Source organism: Apis mellifera, linkage group LG15 (genome assembly GCF_003254395.2).
Source record: "Apis mellifera strain DH4 linkage group LG15, Amel_HAv3.1, whole genome shotgun sequence".
Taxonomy (NCBI): domain Eukaryota; kingdom Metazoa; phylum Arthropoda; class Insecta; order Hymenoptera; family Apidae; genus Apis; species Apis mellifera.
The window spans coordinates 7,567,552-7,593,376 of NC_037652.1; the positions used below are offsets into that span (position 1 = coordinate 7,567,552).

The 25,825-nt window shown below is 26.8% G+C and overlaps 6 protein-coding genes across 8 annotated transcripts; 3 read left to right on the forward strand and 3 right to left on the reverse strand.

Annotated features, from left to right (window-relative positions):
- Positions 1-520: 520 nt before the first annotated feature.
- Positions 521-1,674, forward strand: LOC102656263 (protein farnesyltransferase subunit beta). The gene is made up of 5 exons (XM_006563724.1): positions 521-634; positions 733-852; positions 940-1,178; positions 1,281-1,581; positions 1,660-1,674. Exons 1-5 carry the CDS (start codon positions 521-523, stop codon positions 1,672-1,674), a joined length of 789 nt encoding a protein of 262 aa, XP_006563787.1.
- Positions 1,657-6,820, reverse strand: LOC725586 (exonuclease 3'-5' domain-containing protein 2). Its single transcript, XM_001121410.5, has 8 exons — positions 6,102-6,820; positions 5,513-5,654; positions 5,137-5,436; positions 4,910-5,034; positions 4,421-4,830; positions 3,958-4,334; positions 3,709-3,888; positions 1,657-1,892 (listed from the first exon to the last, which is right to left on the reverse strand). The coding sequence occupies exons 1-8, from the start codon at positions 6,335-6,337 to the stop codon at positions 1,821-1,823; spliced, it is 1,842 nt and encodes a 613-aa protein (XP_001121410.2). The 5' UTR covers positions 6,338-6,820; the 3' UTR covers positions 1,657-1,820.
- LOC102655673 (mitochondrial import inner membrane translocase subunit Tim16) lies at positions 2,592-3,327 on the forward strand. Its single transcript, XM_006563532.3, has one exon. The coding sequence runs from the start codon at positions 2,812-2,814 to the stop codon at positions 3,208-3,210; it is 399 nt and encodes a 132-aa protein (XP_006563595.1). The 5' UTR covers positions 2,592-2,811; the 3' UTR covers positions 3,211-3,327.
- A 450-nt stretch (positions 6,821-7,270) lies between the features above and the next one.
- Positions 7,271-12,729, forward strand: LOC725812. Its single transcript, XM_016916519.2, has 10 exons — positions 7,271-8,074; positions 8,163-8,281; positions 8,382-8,874; positions 8,952-9,217; positions 9,296-9,435; positions 10,869-11,135; positions 11,230-11,550; positions 11,643-11,892; positions 12,022-12,293; positions 12,396-12,729. Exons 1-10 carry the CDS (start codon positions 7,786-7,788, stop codon positions 12,643-12,645), a joined length of 2,667 nt encoding a protein of 888 aa, XP_016772008.1. The 5' UTR covers positions 7,271-7,785; the 3' UTR covers positions 12,646-12,729.
- Positions 12,730-13,003: 274 nt separating this feature from the next.
- LOC413742 (signal transducer and activator of transcription 5B) lies at positions 13,004-20,986 on the reverse strand. Its single transcript, XM_397181.7, has 10 exons — positions 20,710-20,986; positions 19,987-20,140; positions 19,751-19,907; positions 19,328-19,674; positions 19,113-19,256; positions 18,563-19,031; positions 17,819-18,491; positions 17,568-17,723; positions 17,248-17,482; positions 13,004-15,220 (listed from the first exon to the last, which is right to left on the reverse strand). The coding sequence occupies exons 2-10, from the start codon at positions 20,112-20,114 to the stop codon at positions 15,055-15,057; spliced, it is 2,475 nt and encodes an 824-aa protein (XP_397181.1). The 5' UTR covers positions 20,115-20,140; positions 20,710-20,986; the 3' UTR covers positions 13,004-15,054.
- Positions 20,987-21,334: 348 nt separating this feature from the next.
- On the reverse strand, positions 21,335-23,553 carry LOC552708 (major facilitator superfamily domain-containing protein 10). Of its 3 annotated transcripts, none has more exons than XM_006563539.3 (7): positions 23,051-23,553; positions 22,615-22,877; positions 22,223-22,535; positions 21,932-22,152; positions 21,774-21,864; positions 21,562-21,699; positions 21,335-21,496 (listed from the first exon to the last, which is right to left on the reverse strand). In XM_006563539.3, the coding sequence occupies exons 1-7, from the start codon at positions 23,184-23,186 to the stop codon at positions 21,402-21,404; spliced, it is 1,257 nt and encodes a 418-aa protein (XP_006563602.1). In that variant the 5' UTR covers positions 23,187-23,553; the 3' UTR covers positions 21,335-21,401. The 3 variants fall into 3 exon arrangements, with proteins under 3 accessions (XP_006563602.1, XP_625086.1, XP_006563601.1); XM_625083.6 differs by having other exon boundaries at positions 22,223-22,514; positions 22,964-23,545; XM_006563538.3 differs by having other exon boundaries at positions 21,340-21,496; positions 22,964-23,553.
- Between the last annotated feature and the right edge of the window lie 2,272 nt (positions 23,554-25,825).

Genomic DNA, 25,825 nt, shown 5'->3' on the forward strand with positions numbered 1-25,825 from the left:
AAACATATTTCGCTATAAATATTAATATAAATTATGATAATAATGCCAAATAAGACAATTTGTATATAAAATAGGTATGACATATAGAAATGTATAATAAATTGCAGAGGGCGTAAGAAATACTGTTTTTTTCGAGGTCGGTATTTCAGAACATGGAACATAAAATTTCATAAAATGTCATGTCTATTCTGTACCTCATCTGTGCCTATTTGTGCTATTAGTTAATGTCAAAGAAATTTTAACCTTCTTCTTATCTTCAAGTAATTATTATATATTCAACATGAAAGTGATATAGTTATTATAATATTCAACTTGAAAAAATTTTATTTAAAATTTAAAATTTCATCCAAAAAGCGAAATTTTATTATTTAAAGCGATGATAAAAGACATCTTTTTTATCATTTTCTCTTTTAAAATTTCTTAGTGCAATTCCTATTTTTTTTATATTTATTGTTAAATTTTAATAAAACATTTATTTCTTTCAATTGTTAATGCAATATATCCACGTGTTTAATAGATAATGTGGAATTCAATGATTAATGAACGTGATGAACCACACATTAGAACTTATGCAGAAATATTAAAACAAAAACAGGATGATGAAGGATATCAAACTACAAGTTCAATACGACAGGTATATTTTTACATATATTATATTTAATAACTTAATTATCTTTATTAAATATGTCTTTTTTATTTGTTATTAATATTTTTTAAATGTTTTGATTATAGGATCGTGTTGAAAATGATATATTGAAATTATATAAATTAAACAATGAACCTCTTTTAGCAAGACAAAAGCATATTCAATTTTTAAAAAAATCTTTATTTCAACTTAGTGAAGCTTATCAGGTAAAAATAAATTTTTAATTATGTTTATTAATAATTTATTGTATTTAAAATATTATTATAATATAGTACATATATATTGTTTTTTAGTGTTTAGATTCTAGTAGACCATGGTTATGTTATTGGAGTCTACATTCTCTTCAAATTTTAGGAGAACGTTTAGAATATGATGAATATTCTAAAATTATTAGTTTTTTAGCCAAATGTCAATCACCAGAAGGAGGTTTTGGAGGAGGTCCAGGACAGCATCCTCATTTAGCATCTACATATGCAGCAATAAATGCATTATGCACTATTGGTACACCTCAAGCTTATCAAGTAATTAATAGGTATATATATATGAAAAAGATAAATATAATCTTAAAAATTATTTTTTCAAAAGATTTTCCTTTGAGAATACTATTTATATAATCTTGTATATTTGATTTTAGAAAAGGACTTAAACAGTTTTTATCATCCTTACATGGAGAAGATGGTTCTTTTAGTTTGCATAAAGATGGAGAAACAGATATAAGAGGAATATATTGTGCTCTTTCTGTAGCAAAACTAACAAATGTATATACTCCTGAAATATTTAAAGAAAGTGAAAGTTGGATAGCTAAATGTCAAACATGGGAAGGTGGTTTTGGTGGTTCTCCTGGCATGGAAGCTCATGGAGGATATGGATTTTGTGGATTAGCAGCACTAGTGCTTCTTGGGAAACCTCATTTCTGTTGTTTGAAATCATTTTTGGTATTTAATTATTATTATAATAAATTAAAGAAAAAAATATTAAAGAATTTCACTATTTATATATATTTATTTTCAGAGATGGATAGTAAATAAACAAATGCGCTTAGAAGGTGGATTCCAAGGACGCACAGAAAAGTTAGTAGATGGTTGTTATTCATTTTGGCAAGGTGGAGCTTTTCCATTAATTCATACAATTTTAACTATGGAAAACAAAGTGTTCAATTCCGCATATTGGTTGTTTAATCAAGAGGCCTTACAAGAATATTTATTAATTTGCTGTCAACATCCTTATGGTAGTCTTGTGGACAAGCCTGGAAAGTATGAGACTTTAATGTTATTTATCATAAAAGCTTTTTATATTTTTTATATTTTATATAAATTGTTATAATTATTTCAGAAGTCAAGATGTATATCATACATGTTATGCACTTAGTGGATTATCAATTGCACAAAATTCCCCATGGCCATTGATTATTGGATCATCTAATATAAATTTAGTAAAAATAATTCATCCTTTGTACAATTTAGAAGATTCTTGTGCAGTTAATGCATTAAAATATTTTAATACACTGCCTATACCTGACTGAACATATATTTAATGTTCAAAATATATAAATAAAATAAAATACTTTTATTTCATAGAAAGAAGTTTAAAGACAGATTCTACTTTACTTCACATAATTACTTCACAAAATTGACCAACAAAGTGTAAATATAAAATTATTAAATGATAATAATAGTAATAATAATTATGAATTATTGAATTAATGTTTGTTTAATTATAATTAAGTAATATATATTTAATAAGTATTGTTTTTTATAAATATTGTTTTAATTCTAACCTAATATACTTACTACAAATTTTTCATAAAAATAGATAATATCATATGAAATTTTTTATAAATAAGATATAATAAAAATTTTTGTGACACAATTATAAATATAATTCTTTAAATCAAAAACTTAATTTATATAGAAATGATTAATGTATGTATGTATAGTAAATATATACATGAGCGATGTGTTCTGAAATGGTGCAATACAAGTGCAAAACGTGTAAGAAATAAGTTATTAAGGAAACTATTGTAAAATTTGAAAACAATAGTATATATATTTGAATATCATAAAAACAAATTTTGTTTGATATAAATATTTTGTAAAAGATAAATTATAAAGAAAAAATTGTATCTAAAATTATTTTGACAACTATTTTCAATAAGAAAAGAGGTTATGGCAAAACACTTAGTACAAATAATAATAATGGGAACGCAAGTCGTGTTTAGAGCATTCGCACGAGCATTGCGAGAAGAAATTGCGGCAAGTCAAGCAGCTGCACGTAAAACAGGCGGTGGGACACGAGGTGCTCAACATGCTGCAACAAATTATAAAACTGGTATTTCTTTAGAAGAAGCATTACAGATTTTAAATGTTGAACGAGTGGATCAAATAGAAGCCATTGAACGTAACTATAAACATCTCATGGAAGTTAATGACAGATCAAAAGGTGGTTCATTTTATATTCAATCAAAAATTGTACGTGCTAAAGAACGTATTGATGAAGAAATAAAAAATGTGAAAGTTCCTCCTCCAAATAGAAACTCCGAACAAAACGCGTCAAGACGACTTTAACATATTTTTATGTAGTCTAAATTTAAATAATTGATATATCTTTGAAGTCTGTATATATGCTTGTAATGATATTTTAATTGCAAATAAAATATAAAAATATAAAAAAATAAATAATAATCGGATATTTTCATAAAATCTAACTTATAATAATTAGAACTTGTATTCTATTATATAATAGGTTAAAATATATTAAAACAGATGGAAATATTATTTACAGTTTCTTTTTTATAAATTACAAGTTTTTTTTTTTATAAGTTAATGTATTTGTATGAATTTCAATCAATTAGGTAGAAAATGAAAAACATTATTTCTTATGTATATCTGTATATATCTGTACATATCTAAATATATAAATAATATGTATATGCACATGTATATAAATATATGCACATAAAAGATATACAGATTTATGTAGCAGTCTTTTAATACAAGTACTCGCTCATATACGAGTCCTCCTATATACACAATATATAAAATTCAGTATGCCAAACCAGCTACCTTTGCATCTTTTGGCTCAATTCTGTTCTGAGATTGACGAATAGTTAATCTTTCTTGATTATGACGAACAGACCATAAATTTGGTAGATATTTTGGCTTCATTGTCAAAAGAAAATGTTCTCTCCACATACGCTCCAATTCTACTAATCCTCCTTCTCTTTTTTGGAAATATTGAACTACCTGCAAAACATAACATTAATATACTAAAGAAACTTTACAAATATTTGATTCATTATTTATTCATGATACCTTTAAGCCATGAGGTTGGCATTTAAATTGATCATAATTAGGCAATGAAATTATAACATTTTTTAATTCTTTATTTAATGCATCAAGTAAACTTGGTGTAACTTGTTGTCCATTTGTACATTCTGAAATATAGTGTTCTAAATCTTTGCGTCGTGCATCAGGTAAAGTTGTTCTCTCTTTCAGTGCTTTAACAGCAGAATGTAATTTTCTATAATTATTTACATGTTTATTACGTATATGTGTTAATGGACCAGCTAAAGGAGCATCGCACATATCTGCTAACTTTCTTCTGAGCTGCAGATCATGACAATTACTTATTTCATGACAGGATGGACATAATAATAATATATCATGAGATTGATGAGCTTTCATTACCACTAAAAAAATTGTATTGTTTTGTAAATTTGTTGATATTCTATTCTATTATAAATAAATCAAATTAAATTTTAAACATACAACTCACATGGAAAATATTTACGATATTCTCGAGGTACAACATTTTTTCTAATGAATTTATTTGAAGTTCCACAAACTACACATTGATTAATTTTAACTTGTGTATAATATTGTCCAACTTCTCCCAAAGCACGTCCAGAAGGTTCAAATTTCAATCTTACAGTAAATGGTTCATTTTCAATTATTTCTCCTAATTCTTTTGTAACATACCATTCTGCTTTCTTACGATCACATGTACATAATATTTCTCCATCAGGTGCTTGTAAGTAACAATTATGATATAATGGTTTATTTCTTGTAGGTATATTATTTTTATGTACAATGTTTTTTGTCTTTAAATCTTTGGTAATCTTATCAAAATAATTATTTTCAATATTTTTTTGATTAACTGTTACATGTGTTTGTTGAGCTCTGAATCTAAAATATAAGATATTGAAACAAACTTTTCTATATTAATAATAATAATAATAATAATAATATCAAGAATAAATATTACCTTGTATCAATTACATCATTAGGTAAACAATAAAATTGCATATTTAAATTTTTATTACATATACTTTTTATATAATTTAGTAAGTTTTCCCACAAAGAGTATTTTTCTTTTATTTTTTGCAAGATCTATAAAATATAAAATAATTTAGTATGGATATTTATATTATATATATTTCTAATAAAATTTTTTCAAATAATAATAAATTTTTTCAATAAATTATATTTTACTTGGTCATAAATAAGAACAGATGCAAGTGCATCACAAGCAGCATATGCTACTTGTTCGTCAGTAAGAGTGCCAGCATTCCAGTTGCTACACCTTACTTTTATTAATTTATCCATTTCTAAACCTAAATATTGCAAACTCATTGCAGCTAAACTTTTTGGACTTGGTAAATTCACACGTTCTGCTAATGTTCTTAAATCAAGTGTATTGCAAACTTTACAACCATAATCTGCTATAATTTTTTGACCATCTTCATATGAAGCAACTCCTACTTTAAGAATACGTTTATTAGCTAGCAGCTCCTAAGAGAATTTGTTGTATTATTAATTTAATATATTTAATTTATATATTAATTTAAATTTACAAAATATTACATACTTCTAATTTTTGAGGAATATATCCTATTTTTCCAATACGGAAAAGACCACATACTCCATTAAATGTAGCAAGTTGAAGTAAAGAAACAGGTCCTTCATTTACCCATTCACAATCAAAACCCAATACATCATTAGATAAGTTGCTTTAACAAAAAAATATTTAATGATAAAGAAATAAAAATAAAATTGCTAATAATATATTTTTATACGTTTCATATATTGTTATTTATAGTTTTAGAAAATTTTAATATATAAAAGAATTATTAATTTAAAATTCATTAATATAAAAAATTAATATATATTTATTTATAATTTAATTATTTAATTATAATTAATTATAATATATTTATTAATAATTTCTTAAATAAATTAAATTTATTTAAATAATAGATAATAACTGAAAAAAAAAAATATATATATACATATATATATTTCAATATAATTTCTTAAGAGTCCATAATTAGATATACAACAAAAAAATGTAAACACATAACAGTACTATGGATTTAGTACATATTGGATTAGGATATTGATATTGAGGAAAATAATTGTATAACTTATAACTTATAATTTATAATTATAAAACTTACCAGTGAATACGCTGAATGGCATAATCACATTTCTCTGGAGTATCAGCCAAAATAATTTTATCTAATGTAATTTTAAGATCTTTCTTTTTCTGATCATGTTGTTTATAGCTCTTACTCTTTATACGCTGACAAAGGTGTTTAACACTTTGAAAAACATTCTTGTGATATTTAGAGGCCAAAAGTACAAGGCCCACAGTTACACATACAAGAAACATTTTGCTCTTTACAGGATGCATTAATTGCAACGATAAATTCTTATTTTTAACACAATTAGAATTAAAACTTTTTATATACAATTTATTTTCTGTTTTTTACTACTTAAATATATACATGTACACATATATATATACATGTATGTATGTATATATGTGTATATACACATATATTTTTTTCTCATTTAAAATATAGATATTTACATTGATAATTAATAATTAAATACATTAAATAAATAAATTAATTAAACTTAACGTTATATTGAATTATTAGAGTTACAAATCGATCATGACAATCGGTATTTGAAAAGCATAAATAAAGATAAAAAGTTCCAAGAAATGAATGATCGAATTATTAAATTATTCAAAATATTTAAAAAATCACACAGAAGGTACATCACGATCGTAATTAAGAAAAATAAGTTAACCAAATGCGATCTGAAGAGAATCCGTAGCTACTAAAGCAACGACGCGAACACAAGTATGTGATCAAATATTACATATGACTATGATTATTGAAACGTTATCTTCCTTGTTTGTATTTCAATAGGATGTTCTTTATGCTGATTGGTTGATATATATAATTTTTCACATAATTTTGTGATAAATATTTTAATTGCACGAACATTGTGCTTTAATGTTATTTATTACATAAGTTACAAATAGAATTTTATTTCTTTAGAAATTATATTATATTTTTGAAAATTAACAATATTTTGTTTTTCTAAATATTTTCAAATTTTCAAAATATAATTTTATTATGTATATATATATATGTATATATATATATATGTATATATATATATATATATTTATATATATAAAATGTTATTGTTGAAATGTATTGTATGAAAAATATAATAGTTATTAAAAATTACGTGTTTATTTTATAATTATTTATTATATTTGATGTTTACTATGATTTGAAGTAAAACTATATAAGATACAATTATATCCCTCTATTCATACACATTTTGTGGACAAATTTATAAGAGTATTAATGGCGCATAAAATAATTATATGTATTATATAGTTAAATATGCATTTTTTACATAAATGGAAAACTATAATTATGTGTACATATCTATAAGCACAGGAAATAGTATAAAAAAAATTAAGTATGGCGTTAATCCTATCAGCTGATATCTGTCTGCTGGAATGATGAACCATAGTTATTAATTAGTTATACAGTGTTCTCTTAAGGATCGTAAACATACACTCTCAATCCATGGCTATTCTCATAAATTAATAAATTTACAATAATTCAAAGTTATTTTAATGACGCAATGGTTGCTTTAGACTTTAGATTTTTAATGGTGAAAATATTTGCTAAATACGAATTTGATCGTTTGCATCATTGACAGGTGGAATAAAAATATGGAAAAATAGACAAAATTATTTGTGCAAACAAATTTTTAAGCGATTGAATATTAAAGGAATCTGCCAAATATTGTTATGCAGATTCGATTGTAATGAGTGACTCCGAACAACGGCAATTACACGTGCCTTATCGAGAATATCATAGTCAGAATAATACTAATACTTCTGTCTTAGTAGAAACTGACGCACTGGTAGATCTTTCAATCACATCTAATAATTGTTTACCAATAAACGATTGTTCAGAACTAATACCAGACGTTGAATTTGTTCCCAATCTGAGCAACGAACAAACTATAGCCATTGATTCCCCTGGAATTGACCGGGAGAGCCAGCCTCTCCTTGGTCGGCTGGAACTTGATGTCACCTTCAATCGCTTTCCTGGTTTGTAATTTATTAAATATATATAAAAAGTTATTGTATAATTTTTTTTTATGTTCAATCACATCAGTTGTGCATATATATTTTTTAGATGATCCACAATTTTCTGAATTAGTATGGCAGGCAGAATTAGCAATAGATAATGGAATCTTTCCAGAAAGAATATATCAGGGTTCTAGTGGCAGTTATTTTGTAAAAAATCCCACAGGGGTAAGGTATAATATTTTATATTTAAAAATTAAAATCTTATGTAATAAAATACATTGTTTTGACTAATTATGTATTAATAACAGCTCATTTTATTTTATAGAGAATAATAGGTGTTTTTAAACCAAAAGATGAAGAACCATATGGAAGATTAAATCCAAAATGGACAAAATGGATGCACAAGCTTTGTTGTCCTTGTTGCTTTGGGAGAAGTTGTTTAATTCCAAATCAAGGATATCTCAGCGAGGCGGGTGCAAGTTTAGTTGACCGTAAATTAGGTTTGGGCATAGTACCAAACACTAGAGTAGTTAAACTTGTCAGTAAAACATTTAACTACCCACGCTTAGACCGTCAAAAAGCCCGTATGAAGCAAGCAATTATGGACCAGTTTCCAACAGTGGGATCTCACTTCAATCGTATTGGTTTGCCGCCGAAAGTTGGTTCTTTTCAAGTTTTTGTAGATGGTTACAAGGATGCTGATTATTGGTTAAGGCGATGGGAAAACGAGCCTCTATCACCTCGACTTAGTAGAGAATTTCAACTTCAATTTGAACGCTTAGTTATTTTGGACTATATAATTAGGAATACTGATAGAAGTAATTAATATTCATAAGATAATTTTAATTTTTACATAGAGAGTTATATAAAATCGTTAAATATAATCTTTTTAAAGGTAATGAAAATTGGTTAATTAAATACGATAACAGTAAGGGAAAAAATGGAATGGAACAAAGTGAAGTAAAAATAGCCGCTATAGACAATGGTTTGGCTTTTCCTTTTAAACATCCTGATTCTTGGCGTGCATATCCTTATCATTGGGCATGGTTAAGTCAAGCAAAACAACCATTTAGCGATGTAACACGAGAGCTTGTGTTACCACAACTCTCGGATCAAAATTTTGTACAAGATCTTTGTGACGATTTGTACCAATTATTTAAAGTAAGTTGTATAAATCAATATTACTTTATGTTGATAGAGTGACTAGAATTTGACAATAAGAAATATTTATTTTTATAGCAAGATAAAGGTTTTGATCGACATCATTTTGATAAACAAATGAGCGTAATGCGTGGACAGATTTTGAATTTACAACAAGCTTTAAAAGATGCTAAAAGTCCCGTGCAATTGGTTCAAATGCCTGCTGTGATCGTTGAAAAGTATTTATATATTAATTATTTATAAATTATCAAAAAATTGTAAAGGCATTCTCCGATTTAAAATGTAATTTTATAAATACTATTTTATAGGGCTAAGGGAAATGGAGCACCAAGACTATTCTCATTCTCCGACACATTTACACAGCGCTTCCAGAACAAAAGTCCTTTCTTCTCTTGGTGTTAGAAAGATCCTTCTTCTTAAATGCTTGAAAAACAGCATTAGCTCTCTGTGTTAACTGAAAAAAACTCTTCGGTGCCTCACAGATATACATCTTATTATTTGTTCTGTATTTTTTAATTTTACGCATTACTACCTCTTTTTTCAATGCTAATTTCTAATCTACAGTCTATGTTAGATTTATGTTTAATTTATCTTATGTCTATAGCATTTTCTTTTAATTCGACTATATTAATTCAAACCATAGTATGATTATATTGTATACAGTAAATATATATAATTGTTAAAACATATTTTTCGATATGCTTCGTATATGGAAATGTGAAAAAAAAGTTAAACGAATATAGGCAGTATTTTATAACCACGCATATAAATGACATCCCCTTAAAATGAAACGTGGACAATTAAACATAATCGCATTGTATGTTTCTTATGTCTTCCATGTACCATTATTTTGAGAATACATCGATTTACATACATTTTCGCTAGATGCTATCAAAAAGAAACAATCTATCTAATCTTGAAAATTAACTGTGATCTAAAATAGTGAAAAGACATTCTTATTATTTAAAATAAAACATTCTACATATTCATATTATATTTTTAATCGATACGTACGATATAAGGAAATAAATTTTCTATTAGTAGCAAAGACAAAAATTTCTATTAAAATTATTATCAGTTAAATCATTCACCATTATCGGTTTGCAAATAACAAATTCTCTTATCATAATATATCATATCTTAAATTATTTAAATGTATATTCGATTATTGATATAATCGATTTTATCATTGATTTTATTTTGTTTTCAATTAAAATAATTGATTCAATACTAACTTCGAAGCACATGATTCGCTAAATTATGTGTTTTACTGAAGTTGCAAAATGTGACGTAGGGGTTGACGTTTGCAACAATCTTATCATTTTATATTATTGTATTTTATATGTTACATATCTTTTGAGAGATTTATTAATCGGAAACGTAAATCTCTATCTTGTTGATTAAAAAACGAAAAAAAAAAAATAAGAAAATTATCATTATTATGTAAAATAATATCAAGTACAAAAATGGAAGTAATCGAGATTAATACGAAAAAGCAACAGCTTCGAACACCAAGATGCGAGAAATCGGAATGTCCATGTGACATAAAAGTAACAAAATCTATCTAATTTTCCTATTATTGAAATGATAAAGTCGATTATTATTATATAATTTTTACCATTAATATTATGCATATCTAGTGTAAAAGAAGATATGTTCAACCATCACGAACAAAGTCATTCGCCCCCGTAAGAACATATCATCCGCCTTCCAAGCTATTTGAAACTAATACAACATACCATTTGTCATATTTAAACGTGGACGATGCGGAGATGCGACGCAGCCGATCTCAACCCATCCGACCCAAACCTGCCCTCGTCACGTCCGATGCTCGTTTTCTCGCTGAAACGACTAATCAATTGAGTTACAAACTTATCGAAGCCGTGCCTAAAACAAAACCAATTTTACCCAAGCATAGGTAAAAGGAAACTATGTCGAATCGAATTAAAAAAAATTTCTTAACTTTCAATAACAATTTTGATCTTGATGAAATTATTTCTTCGACCAATCAGACCGATGATTGGAACTGGTCCAATGGATTCTATTACAACGGTTCGTCAAGATTATCCCCGCAAATATGTAGAGAAACAAGAGCTTATAGTGCCATGCGGGAATATTCGTTTGAGCAGAGGCAAATTGGAGGATAGTACTACAGCGAAACTTTCTTATATGAATCCAGGATGCACTGAGCCGACGGCTAACTTTAAACCGGTATCGGTTTATTGTCCACCTAGCGAACCAATTTTTGACTCTACCACGCATAAATTAAGTTATCAGCCTGTTCCTATCAAAGAAAGAGATATATATTCTTGGCAACAAAAACCAATTTACAAGTGTATATCATTTTAAAAAAAAAACTTCTTATTTGTACATTCACAATTTAAAAAATAAGATTAATTAAACAATTCACGAAACGTTTATATAGACCTCCGGATATTGCGATGTGTGCAAAAACAACGTATTCTGAAAGTTACTTGAAAAACGAGGAGCCATGCATAGAGAAACCTATAGTCCCCTGTCCTGCCAATGTATTTCCTTATGGCGGTGAATTTCACGATAAAACTATTTATAAAGAAAGTTATTTGGAATCGACCATAGATCGCGTGGAACCGATCATTCCTTGCAACGCTATCACGAAAGCCGATGGCAAGATATCGGCAGACACAACGAGCAAAGTACAGTCGCGATTTACGAACACGTTCAACATTAACTTTTTCCTTCTCCTCTGCTATTTTTCTACTTTTAATTTTTCTTACTTTACACGTATATTTTTTTTTTTCTTTTTACTTTGATTTGTCAATTAGTTGAGTTACCAACCACTTCAAGCCGAGAAACGTTCCCCGATATTACCTCGAAGCAGAAAGATGTTAGGCGAGGGCCCGATGCGATCCGACACTACGAGCCGTTGCGATTTCGTGGAAAAGTCAACGCTACGACCCGATCTTATTGTCCCGTGCGACAATCTTCGAAGCGCTGATACACCGATCGATGATAGAACCACGACGAAACTATCGTACGCGAAACCAGGCCCGGTAGAATTAGTTCAGAGTTTTAAACCTGTCATTCAATACAAAAGGTACATTAGCATTGTCCTTTGTTAGCCAGCCAACATTATGTATTGCGTCACGATCATTCTTGGAATTAAGTAAGCATTTTTTGCTGCGCTGTTATGTTTTAGGTTCGCTGAAAAGGTTGAATACGATACTGTAAACAAACTATCCTATCAACCTTGGGCTCCCCTTCCCAAAGAATTCATACCTTGGGCATCTAAGGACAAATATCAACGGCCTACGGATCCAATGTGTAGCGACACTATTTACCAAGTTAGTTATCCCGCGCCTGGATACTACGAGGATACGTGTTTACCTGAATGCGATTGCCTGCATAAAGATGATAATAACGCGTCGGGCGAGGATTGTTCAAAATAAGTAAAAAATATTAGCAATCTTCCAGATCATGAAACTTTTGTACAACTTTTTTGTTACAAGCTTATGTTACTTATTTCTATCTTATAATAATTTTGTAATAAATATTTAGAGAAAATGTATTTAATTCTCGAAATTTAAACCGAAACACAATTTAGGAATCGAATTAAAAACCTATTTTATTCTATACGAACACATCTTATATATTTTACATTTATATAATAATTATTGTGTGATAGATGAATAAAGATAATAATAACGTATATATCTTTTACAAACAGTAAGATTGTTCTCGATAATAAAATAAACTCTAATTTTTAGATAAAAGATAATAGACAATAGATTTGAATAATGAACAATGTTTAACGTTTACAATCAGAAGTTTACTTGTCTCTTTACATACATTCATACATACACATACACGTGTATGTACACACACGCATATACATGGTACGCAAGTACATGCATGCATTTATACATACATAAATTCGTACATACATGAATCCATACGCGATTACACACATACATACATACGCGCATACACATATATATATATATATTATATAATATTTATATTATATATAGTAAATATAATGAGGATAACGATGTCTTCAAATCTACCCAAAATGAAATATAATGATCTACGTCGATGGTTTACATACGCGCAACAATTAATTTTCGATAGATTACATAAATTACAGGGGAGGGTATACAATTATTATAAAAAACGAATAACTATATATTTTTAATTAGCGATAAGAATTTCTTATGTTTAGAAATCTAATATGTTTATCGAAATTTTTATTTCGATAATTGGAAAATACATATTCTTTTTTTTTTTTTTTCGTCGCATCATTAAAAATATTACGCATCAAATAGATTTCGTTCTTTTAAATATCTTTAAACAAGTAACGTTTAAATATATAAAACGTTTAGACGTGTAGAAAATACATCATTTCCTTATCAAATCGAACGATGAGTCAAACGAGGAAAAAAAATATTTCATACCAAAAATACATGCAACTTGTCTTAAGAGTTTTGTTAAAAAATATAACAAGCAAAAATTCGAAGATTTTTAAGGCACATATTTAGGTCACACAGAATTGCATGTTATATATACTCTATATTAACGTTGCACAAGCCCCTTCTCTCTTTCTCATTTCGATATTCTAGATTATTGATAAATTAAAATTCTAATTTTCTGTAAATTCTCTATTTACATAAGTGGACGTGAAAATGATTGTCTGTATTAATATATTCTATGCGATTATTATAACAATTCTACTCTCTGTTGACATCTAGATCTCATCGTTGTTCTCTCGCTCATCATTTTCTCCTTTATATCTTTTTTTTCTCTCTTTTTTTTTTTTTTAATAAATAACCAAAAATTTTGCTAGGCCATTATATAATTACAGGTAATTCTTAGAGACAAAAAGGAGAGCACAATATTTATTTAATGTTTTTACGTTTCTAAAAGAAATATCATTATCTTATAAAAAAATATAATTTTTAAAATTGCAGACTATGCAACAATCAAAGTTAATATGCTATATTTTTTTTTTGTATATTATATTTGCACTACTACTATAATAGAATATTATAATGATATTTTCTTTTTTTTTTTTTTCAAATAAAATCTAAATAATAAAACAAGATCAATTTTTTCAATCATCATGTATCAAATATTCGATTCGTTCAATTTCATTTAATTGAATATACTTAAATATTAAATGACATTATTATGTAATAAATATTTTATCCAAACTAAAAGTATTCAAGCGACACATGAATTACTCATAATACATATAAATGCTATCATCTGTTTGTAAAATTAAACGACTAAATAGTTTTTATAAAAGTTATTTTCATTTACATTTTATATACAGAATAGAGCAAATAATTGAAATTATTTCAATTATTCTATAAATAATGATTTTAATTAAAAAAAATAAACTTCTTCATATATTTCCTTCATAGATAAGGAAATTTATTTACAAAAAAAATTAATTAATATATAATTAATATTATAATATTAAAATAATATTCCCTTAGAAAACATTCAATTTTTATCCGAAATATTTTTAATTAAGATCATTATTTGCAGAATAATCGTAACGATTGCAATTACGTGCTTCACTCTGTACATATATCTATATTGCACTCATAATGAAAGAAGATATGTCAGATTTTTTTTTTTTTTAGAAGCGAATATAATTAATAGATATAGAAGATAATATATTCAAGACAACAAAAACATTTTTACATCCCTCCCCTATAAAAAAGAACAATAATAATAATAATAACAAATTACAATGTTGAATGATGTTGAATGATTGAAAAAGTGATTTAAAGTGAAAAACGAAGGCAATTAATAAAAATTTAGACAGGAAAAATGATCGCGCCTAAACATACCTATTGTGGTTTAGTGTTGTATGTTTGTATGAATTCGTTGAAGCTAAAATGATCCAAGTTGAGATTTTCGTCGATCGAAGGCAGCTCAGGATGGCCCATCAACTCCACATAGTCCATGTCCGAATTTGTTCGCCCAACGCTTGACTGGCCAAGGCCCGGAGCGTAGCTACCACAAATTAAAACACAACTCCAATCACTGGCATAGTAGTAATGAACAAAAGGCTCGTAAATCCAAATATATTATATATGGTACGAAACCAATTCAAGCTTTGTCCTTTCCTGTCCTCCTTTCTCCTCTTCTCTTAATTCTAATATTTTTCTAAAAGTATTTAATTTGATTGGTTGAATCTTTCAGAACGAGTCTATCCATCTGTTTCAAACGAAACGTGTGACCGATTAGCCGGATAGCCGGTACAACACGGCAAAGGAAATACGAACAACCACAAAAAATCCCCAACTTAATTGAAATTGATCGGTCACTTAAGAGTCATCTACCAGATGCCTCTGGTTTATTATAAAAAAAAAAAAAAAAAAAGTACAATCTATTTAGACGAATTTTTTATAAAAATTCTAGCCTTGGTCTCGTAATAATTTCGTAATAATGATTAAATATACTCGATTGCCAGTACTAAAATTATAATTATCATGGATTGTGATTGGAGTTGTGTTTATTTTTTTCAGCAGTTCAGCATTTAAACATTTGATTTTCCGTTGTTGTGGTTGTACCGGCTTGCTCCAGGCCTATGCCTTCGATTTTTTAAAAATTTTTTACTAATATATTTTTTTTTTTGCATATGTATAACATTTTTATTCTCTTTCGTATAAATTTAGTATGTGTAAATAACACACTCACATATACGTATACACACACATCATGTATACATGTATATACTCATTATGTGTTTGTATGTGTTCATACATATATGCACGCGTATACGTAAGAATACATATTTGCACCAATTTTTGATTTTTATTTTTATGCCATGGATAAGCCGTTTCTCTTTTGGCAGAGAGAGAGAGAGAGAGAGAGAGAGAGAGAGAGAGAGAGAGAGAGAGAGAGAGAGAATAAAATTTGGCAGTCTGAGAAGAACGCATGAATTATTATTTCTTAATTCGTTTTTTTTTATATCCATTATTAATGCTACAAAAATCACGTATATATTATATCATAAAAATGAAAATATGAAAAAAAATATCAAAAATCAATATTCAAAACTCCTTGAATCTACTTTATCTACATTATCCGTTGGACGGATTTCATTGTAATTTGCTTTATAAGCAATTTTATAAAATTTGAAATATTATTCAACTGTATTATTATTCAATTGTATTAAGTATCGCGTAATTAGAACGTATACGAAATATTCCATTTATCAATTATTTCGTAAAAAACATATTTATATTCTTTTCAAATCGTATGAAATTTTTTTTGCAATAAACGTTGGAAATTTCATAACGGCAGTATTGAATTATATTAAGCTTCCTAATATAATATCACTTAATGCTAAACATATGCTTATTGATAAAAAGTTATAATATTACACAGTAACATGAAGATTAATTTCAAGCAAAATAAAAAAACTATATCTTTTATCAAAATTGTCTTCATGCACTCAATATTTTTTATATAATTTATAAAATTTTTTAATCATGAATTAATATTATTTATACATTTCAATGTGGTATAATAATAGTATAAAAAATTCCAAAAATTTCATTAAAAAAATTTATAAAATGTGAAATTATAGTATCACTGTAAATTATAGTATTTGCTACATAGCATTTACTATTAATCATTCAAAAAAAGAGAACATAAAAAAACAATACTGAGATTCATCTGCACAAATAGAACATAAAAGACATGCAAAGTATGTTATGTAATTGTAGGAATGTTTCTTTTTTTTTTTTTTTTTTTTTTTGCGAATTCATCATTCGTTCATTTTTATTAATAAAACTTTAAGTACCCAAACATAAACTTTATATATTATTATATATTATTGGCAAATAATACACGTAATAATTATATAATATTGTAAAAATAATTATTTCACCGGAAATGATATGTTATAAAATAAAAAATTACAACCTTGTACGAAAATCAAAAAAAATCTTTGCATATCTTATATTTAAATTTCTATGGCAGCTTATATTAATAGAAAAGAGATGATGATACTTTAAATCCAGGGAACTGACCTGGAAGCCACTGATGGAGTATCACGAGTTACAGAAGGATCTGGACTATGCGCTTGAAACATAGTAGATGGTGTTGCAGGATAACTACTACCAGGGCCACTTTGACCACTACTTCCTACTCCAACTACAGAAGAGTGCGACGGTGTTTGTCCACCGACTCCAGGCCCACCCCATCCAGGTACATGTGTTACCAAAAATGGTTTTACATATCCATTCGTTGATGTTGATTGATTTTCTAAGAAAACATATTTAATATAATATCAATTCAAAATATCATATGAATAAACAAAAGAAAATAAAAATACTGAGAATAAAATTACCTGTAAACGGAGTATAATATTTAGAAAATGCTTGATCCTTTGATATATCAGGGTAAAGATAAAGTAAATGTTGTAAATCAAATACACGATCAGCTAAACTCCGAATGGCGAAATCTTTACTTGTGAATGGTTGTAGCATAAAAACTTCTGTTTGATCTATAAATTGTTTAATAAAATAAAAATAATTAAATTAGATACAAAAAAAATTATAATAATTTAACATGAAATAATAAAATATATAAACCATTTACCTCCAACCCAAGCAATAGTAACACCTCCAAGTTCAGAATCTGAAAAACGCATTAGGAATGTTCCTGATGCACAATTTGCCAACATTTCTTCTGCTTGTCTTTTTCTTACAAATCCTAATATATAACCATCGACCCATGGGTTTTTTAAATGTTCTCTAGTTAATTTCATTACAGCATAAAACCATTCCCAGAATGTGAAATTTCTTTCAGGTAATGGTTCTTTGCAAAACTGTGCCCAACTCAAAAGTAAACTAGAATAATCTTGTCCGCTTGCATTTCCACCGCGAAATGCTTTTTCTGCGAGAAATCGTAGATTATCTTCTGTTAATGCACGACCTGTCGCAGATTTAAATTTAACATTTAATGCTTCAGCTACTTGACCCCATGGAACTTTATCAGGTACTGCAAATGGCACTCTTCCAGGTTCAGCAAATGCATTGTCCCATGTAACTGTAGCCCATGCATGTGGTTCTTGATTTCCATGAACAATAACTACGACAGGTAAACTTAATGTCCAGACTGCAAATACCAATTCACCTCCTCCAACGCTAAATTGTGATTGAAAAAGAAGCGAAAATTTTTCATCCATCACAGATTCTGTCCCTTTTTTTTCTGCTCTTTTGATTTTTTTTAACTGCATATTACGGAAGCTTACAGAGAGTTGTCTTGTTGCCTAAAAAACAAAATTATTTTTTAATAATATTTTCAATAGAAATAATTTCATTTATTTATTTTTTTTCTTACTTGATGATATTCCATTGTGCCTGTATTATTTAAAATTTCTCCACTGGCTTCACCATTTTTTGCCATTTTATCACTTTTTAATAAAGCATTTGCTTGAGCTTCACTAATGATGCTCACTTTGACTTGTGGAGGAGTCATATGAACATTCAATTTTCCACCAACAAGTAAACGTACTGTACTTGTAAAGCGAGTATTGGTTTTCATTACTTGTGGTGGTTGTTTTTCTATAATAAATGTACTCGTAACTAATGAACTAAGAAGCTGTGTAATTTGAGAATTTAAAGTAGGAAGAATATCTTGCATTCCTGGTGGTTCAAGTGCAAATTTTTGTTTTAAACGTTCTGCTTCTTTAATTTGTTGTCGATTTAGCCAAATTAATTCAGCTAAACTTTCACACCACTCTTGTATAGAATCCAAATTATTGTTAAATGGTGCACCATTTCCTCCTAATTGTTGATCTCTTTTCCATCTGAAAAATATAAAATAAATACTTTATCTTTAAAAGTCATGCAGTCAATTAATTAAAATGAAAAAAGTGAATAATTTTTACCGAATAAGTTCATCATCTAAAACTCTAGATTGCAAGCTATTTAATCTAGTAATGGTGTCTTTCAGTTTGTCAGCTAATGTTAATCGTAATTGCATTAAACCTGCTACTTTGTGGTTCAATAATTGTTCTTGTTGTTCCTTTTGCCTATAAAAATATTTTCAGTTTTCAAAAAAATTATTAAATCAGAATTAAAGAATTAAGAACATTAAAATTACCTTCTAATTTTTTTCTCCATATCTAGATTTTGTTGATTTTGTGGCTGTGTTGCAAAATGTTGAAGATGAGCATTTAATTTAGTACATTCATGGTAACTAATAGCAAATGCTTCTTGTTCTTGCTCCATTTTTCGTAAGTCTTCTCCAGTTTCTTGGGTTCTACGTCGCAAAGATTCAACATGCTGAGCTATTTCAGCAACAGCATCACTAATCAACCCTACTTTTCCTCCTGCCATATTCATTAAAGTACCTCCAACATTTTCAACTTGTGCTACTAATTTCATTTCTGTTCCTAGACAATGTCTAATTATTCTAAATAAAGCTGCTGGATTATGAGTATATCTTTGCTACATTAAACAAAGAAAGAATAATATAAATATATTATATATTTTAAATAAATTACTAATTTTATTTACAACTTACACGAAAATTTTTGGCAGCTTCCATTAATTTTAATTTTGTTAAAAACATATCATCTGTATTTAAAGAAGCTGCTTTAGTTTCTAATTCTTGTATTAAAGATCTAACAAGAGTAGCTATATATTGTTCATATTGTGGATTATCAGGTTCTATATCAGTCCTATAACAAAATAATTTTAATAATTATAATTTAAACTTAATAACTCAAAAAATTAATGTACATTAAGATAAATATTTACCACATTTTTTCTTCTATCCAAGAAGATAAAAAATGACGGACTTCTATTGGAAAATGTTCTCCATATACTGAACGTACTTGTTGTAATGCATCCTGTGGTAATTGTTGTGCTTTTGCCCACAATGACATTTTGATTTTAATTATAAATCCTTTACCTTAAACATTATCATTTTTCAATAATTGATATTTATATTTTCATTAATGTATATGATATGAAAATGTTTAAATTCAAAAATAATATAACCACAATTTAATATTTTTTATTATAAATTTATTTTCTTATATTTGTATATTTAATAAATAAAAGTATATTTATTAAAAATTTTTAATTATATTTCTTATAAAACATATGAATTAATATCACTGAACTAAGATATATGATATGATACTATTAAATGATATTTGTTTATTTAGATGATATCATTAAGTATCATTATCATGCTTACTTTAAAAATGTATATGTTTAAAAAACTTAAATAAGAGAAATTATAAATATGTATTTAATATTACATTGAAACAGTATATTATATTTAATATAATAAATGATACAATTTAAATAAATGAAATAAAATGATTTTATCGATTACTTGAATCTTAATTAAATTCAATAGAAGAATATATCATAAAAACTTAGAAATGAATGTGACGTATTGCAATAATGCGTAAATAGATAAGCGGGAGGGGTAAGGAAAAGTTGTTCATTTTAAGAATTCGTTGTACTCACCTGCTCACTAGTCCGAAGACAGAAGCAACTAGGATTTGTATATTTCTATTATTTATTTTTTCTTATTTGAATCAATCTATTGAGAATCTAACCTTTGGACTGATCAAACTCGGTCTACCGCGCAATAATTGTAAACGTAATGATTGCGGGACCGGTCGCACGCGCGAATCGCGTCAATAATTCTCCCCCTTTCGTGTTACTCACATCAGCGCGGACGACGACAGAGTGCCGCGAACAAGAAATTCCGAGAATTTCTTACCGTAAATGGCGTGTATGTCATGTGATCAAGAAATCACGCATGCGCAAAAGCATAAATTTTCCAGGGATGTAACAAGTAAAAAAAATATTATGATTCGAATAATTTTTATTATGAATATTTATTTACTTTAGTTATATTTTTTTTTAATTTATTATACAAATAATTACACTTATAATTATATTATTAACTAACTTAAAGATAATTGAATAAAGAAGAATAAAATGCATAATGAAAGATAATTTGAATAAAATATAATTAAAATATATAATTATATAATACTTTTTATATATAATACATAATTGCTTTTTATATATAATACATAATATCTTATAAAAAAATTCTTTTTTTATAAGATATTTATATAATACAATTTATAAAATATATAAAAATACTGTAAAAATATAAATATGTAATACTTAAACAAATGTTTAAATTAAAATGATTTCATCATCTGAAGAATTACAGGTGGAAGTACAAGAAATATAGCACCTATAAGATATGTTGCTTTACTACCAATGCACCAAAAAGCTGAAATAAACATTTTTATTTCAAAGTTACTTATTAAATTAAATAATTGTATAATTTATTTTTACCTGAAGAAGCTACAATAGGTCCACAAGCTCGTGCTAATGCTCCAAGAGAACGAAAAACACCTGTTATTGCACCTTTTTGATAATCAGGACCAATATGTGTTACAAGAGTCATCATACAAGTAACAACCATAGCAGTGGCTATAATATATGCAAAAATATAGAAACTTTTTTTATAATCAAAGATAAATTTCATAGATTTTTAATATCCTTACAAATTGCAAACAGACATAATCCAATTGACAATGTTAATATATCATTTGCTAAACCTATACAAATAAATGCTGGAATAATCAACCATAAACCCTAAAAATTTGTACAATGAAATCAAAAATAAGAATACAAATTTATTCTAAATATTTAAATTATTTACCAATTCTGCAATAAATTTTGTTTTATTAGATGGAATTGTTCGTATCCAACTTCCTTGTAAAATTGCCATAATTAATCCAATTCCCAAAAACATCCATCCTTGTTGCATGCTTGTAAATTTAAATAAATAATGAGTTAAGAAAGTTAAAGTAAATTCCAAGCCACTATATATAAACAAATATATGAAATATGCATAACCCAGTGTTTTTAAATTTTTTTTGTCTGAAATAATATATATATAATTTTTATTAATTTCTAAAATTTATAACATATATATTTATAATAATTTTACCTTGTAAACTTAAACCAGATACTCCATTAAATTGAAATAAATCTATAGGATTAATATACATAATAATTCCAGATACTCCAGATATAAGATTACTGCTTCTATATTTCTGTGGTAAAGATTCCTTTAAATAATAAACAATAAAACACAAATCACTTGTTGCTAAAAAAAAAGCAAATACAGCAGGTATTATATACCATGCTTCTTTTCTATTATCACTAAAAGTCCATGCAAAAAATGCCCCAATCATTGGGCCTACTACAAAACCTATAGAAAAAGCTATACCAATAAGTGCCTGAAAACAAAAAATATTAACCTACTTATTCACTAATTATGTTCATTTATCTTGAATGTTTAATGCTTTTTCTTTATATGTTTATTTTAATAAACTTTACCATTGCTTTTCCTCTCGTTTTTGGAGAGGTAACATCACTAATAATAGCCATTGATAAATTAATATTTCCTTTACTAATACCTCCAATAAATCTTGCTAATACAAATATAGCAAAATTACAAGAAAATGCCCATAATAGATAAGACAAAGCAATTCCTATTAAACAACATATCATCAATGGTTTTCTTCCATATATATCTGATAATGCTCCCACTATTGGAGAACTTAAAAATTGTAAAAAGGAATACATAGAACCAAGGAAACCTATAGTAAAATTATATATTAATATAATATAATATAATATAAATTAATATATTAATAAATAAAATGAAAGAATAAAAATTATTAACCTCCATAAAGTACTGTATTGATCTTATCAGGAGCATCAAAAAATTTTCTTGTATTTTGTATATAATATAAAATTTTAAAATATATACCTTGATTTTTTTCTATTTCTTTATAATAATCTAACAAGGCTGGTAATAATGGTAATATCATAGTAAATGCCAGAAGATCCAATAGTAAAGAAACAAATACTACTTGAACAGTATTGTCTTTTATTTTATTAGTCATTATTTAATGTATTACAATTATGTAATTTTAATGTATTATAAATAATGTAGTAAAAATATTTGTTGTAAAAATTTTAAATAATACTGTAATTTAAAATACAAATTATATGATTCACTTATATCAAGTGAATCATAATTAAACAATACCTTATAATTTATTTCTATTAATTCATTGTATAATTAATATTTAAATAATTCATAATCACTTTGACATTTCATACAATAATCTTCGTATTATAAATTGATTCTTTCAAAAATATAAAATTTAATTTAACTATTACACTTTCTATTCGTGCCATCGTAAAGACTTTGAGGAATTAATTCTAGCAAGTGAAAGGATTTTGACCTATTTACTTTTTTATACGTCATTTTAATAATTCCTTACCGACTGTTCGTACAATCAATAAGAAAGAAATCTGTTTTATTACTTGAATAATGAATTCATGAATGTTTTCTAATGAATGATTTTATATTAAAATAAATTATATAAGAATTAGTAAATTATAAAAATATTAATGATTAACTACTTACATATAAAATCATTTGCAAAAAATATTTACAACTTTTATACACGAAAGAATAATTATAAAAATTTCTTTTTCTTATGATCAATGTAATAAATAATTTTCGCAATGATTTATAGCCATTTTATTTTTATTTATTTTTATTTAAAATAAAGTCGATAGAAGTTAATTACTTGTAATAATATTTCCAACTTCTCTTTAATTTGTAAAAATATTTGTGAATAAAGAAAAATGAAATAAATTTTTTTAAATATAAATTAAAATATATTATATTTGGATGGATAATAAATATTATATTCACCAAATCATGATTAATCAGTACTTTGTTTTTATTTGTCAGTGAAGCGAAAAATGGCACAACAGACGCACCCAGAAACATTATGTATGTTCAACTTCCGGTTGTTATAGACGACATAAAGAGTATTCGTATACACGAACACGTTTGAATTCATCCACGGATTCACTTCCCTGATGCGAACAAAGATCTTTTGAAACTCGTCTCAAAGTATAACGTCGCTTGGAACGGTCGTTTGTTAACACAATATATTATTAAGTACATATATTCATATAAAAATTTTTTTTATTAAATGATTATAAAAGGAATAATCTATTTTATTCTTATTCTTAAATTAAAATTATTATTTGCATTAATACTAAATATAACAATTTTTATGATAAATAATATTAAAATATTAAATTAAGAATATAATTAAGAATATATTAAAATATATTAAATTATGTTAATTTACGCATATTATATATTTTATATATATATAATATATAATATATATATATAAATAATGTATTGAAATATAATTTGAAAAAATTACCAAAAATTATTATATTGATAATTTTTATATTAATAAAATTTTAGAAATAGTTTGAAACTACGCATAGAACAGGTGGTCTGGAAAGCAGCAGTGTTATAATGAAAATTTAAGCAAGGGATTCAACGCTTGCCATCTGGGCTCTACGGTGTGAAACACATGCTGCACATCGATGCCATTTTCTGGCATGTGTCGATATGCTTCGAAACTTGTCTTATTTAATTTTTAGAGGGCCGACAAATAAGATATTAAAAACTATTAGATTCATTGGAAAAACTAATACACACACACACACACACACACACATACATAATAATATACATATGCATAAGTAATATGTCTTACAAAAAGTTTTTGTCAAGGCTTAATTATTATAGTGGTTTTCCGGCCTTTAAAATTTAAGATAAGATAACAGAAATAATATATTATAATCTAGTACAAAGTTTTTTCAACATTAAATAAAAGAAATGATATTTATAGCTTAATATTATAAAATGTAAAATGTCAATTCTTCATTACCTATATATCGTCGATGTATCCTATCAATCCATATCAAAATTAAATTATATGGATATGTATCGATAATAAAATATAAATATTTTTTCAACGAATTTTATAACGATATATAACAAATAAAATTAATAATTTTCAAGAAAAATCTAAGCGAAGCATTGATAACTATCACATCACTTCATTTCAATGAGAGCAGGTATGCAAACGGACAAAAGAGCTGAACTTAAAATCCTATGGGGGTTTCATGAAGAATGAAGAAGAGAAAGGAAGAAGAGAAAAAATAAGCGTATAACAAGGAAAGCAGATGGAAAAATGCCTCAGTAGAGAAAATCGACAATTTTGTAGGGAACGTAGCTATCGTAAACGCATAGTGGAAATTCTTTGAACAATGAGAACAAAGAAAATTTTCGGGTACCGCGGCGGTCTACGTACCGGCTGTGTGGCAAGCTGCATCGTATGCTGTTACATACCGTAGAAAACCCTACTGCTGTGTAGGTATTATGAACTAAGTGTACGAGCCTTTCGAAATCAGACAGCCATCGTATATACCATAAACACGAGTAGACCCTCTCTCCCATGGATTATAAATCCTCGCTCTGGTATTAAAGGGAAGACCGTCAACCCCCAATACAACGAGAAGAAGCGTTTGCTAGAAGGTATATTGAAAACGGGATTTGAATGCTGCGATGTCGCAGTTTGAAGGGTGAGAAAAAAGAAACCAACTGAAATGAACGAAGGACACAGGTAGATAGGAGGGGAAAGAGGAAAGAATGAGA

Excerpts from the sequence above, each read along its gene's own strand:
- LOC102656263 (XM_006563724.1), top strand. The coding sequence starts at position 521 with ATGTGGAATTCAATGATTAATGAACGTGATGAACCACACATTAGAACT. Across the intron at positions 635-732 it reads CTACAAGTTCAATACGACAG|GATCGTGTTGAAAATGATAT; the intron begins GTATATTTTTAC and ends TTTTGATTATAG. Across the intron at positions 853-939 it reads AACTTAGTGAAGCTTATCAG|TGTTTAGATTCTAGTAGACC; the intron begins GTAAAAATAAAT and ends ATTGTTTTTTAG.
- LOC102655673 (XM_006563532.3), top strand. The coding sequence starts at position 2,812 with ATGGCAAAACACTTAGTACAAATAATAATAATGGGAACGCAAGTCGTG.
- LOC725586 (XM_001121410.5), bottom strand. The coding sequence starts at position 6,337 with ATGCATCCTGTAAAGAGCAAAATGTTTCTTGTATGTGTAACTGTGGGC. Across the intron at positions 5,655-6,101 it reads GCCATTCAGCGTATTCACTG|CAACTTATCTAATGATGTAT; the intron begins GTAAGTTTTATA and ends TTTTTGTTAAAG. Across the intron at positions 1,893-3,708 it reads TTGAGCCAAAAGATGCAAAG|GCTTGTCCACAAGACTACCA; the intron begins GTAGCTGGTTTG and ends CATACTTTCCAG.
- LOC725812 (XM_016916519.2), top strand. The coding sequence starts at position 7,786 with ATGAGTGACTCCGAACAACGGCAATTACACGTGCCTTATCGAGAATAT. Across the intron at positions 8,282-8,381 it reads TTGTAAAAAATCCCACAGGG|AGAATAATAGGTGTTTTTAA; the intron begins GTAAGGTATAAT and ends TTTATTTTATAG. Across the intron at positions 9,436-10,868 it reads CCTGCTGTGATCGTTGAAAA|ATATGTTCAACCATCACGAA; the intron begins GTATTTATATAT and ends GTGTAAAAGAAG.
- LOC413742 (XM_397181.7), bottom strand. The coding sequence starts at position 20,114 with ATGTCATTGTGGGCAAAAGCACAACAATTACCACAGGATGCATTACAA. Across the intron at positions 19,032-19,112 it reads TTAGATGATGAACTTATTCG|ATGGAAAAGAGATCAACAAT; the intron begins GTAAAAATTATT and ends TATATTTTTCAG. Across the intron at positions 15,221-17,247 it reads ACTCCATCAGTGGCTTCCAG|CTACGCTCCGGGCCTTGGCC; the intron begins GTCAGTTCCCTG and ends AATTTGTGGTAG.
- LOC552708 (XM_006563538.3), bottom strand. The coding sequence starts at position 23,186 with ATGACTAATAAAATAAAAGACAATACTGTTCAAGTAGTATTTGTTTCT. Across the intron at positions 22,153-22,222 it reads ATCTGGTTTAAGTTTACAAG|ACAAAAAAAATTTAAAAACA; the intron begins GTAAAATTATTA and ends ATATTATTTCAG. Across the intron at positions 21,865-21,931 it reads CAAAATTTATTGCAGAATTG|GGTTTATGGTTGATTATTCC; the intron begins GTAAATAATTTA and ends ACAAATTTTTAG.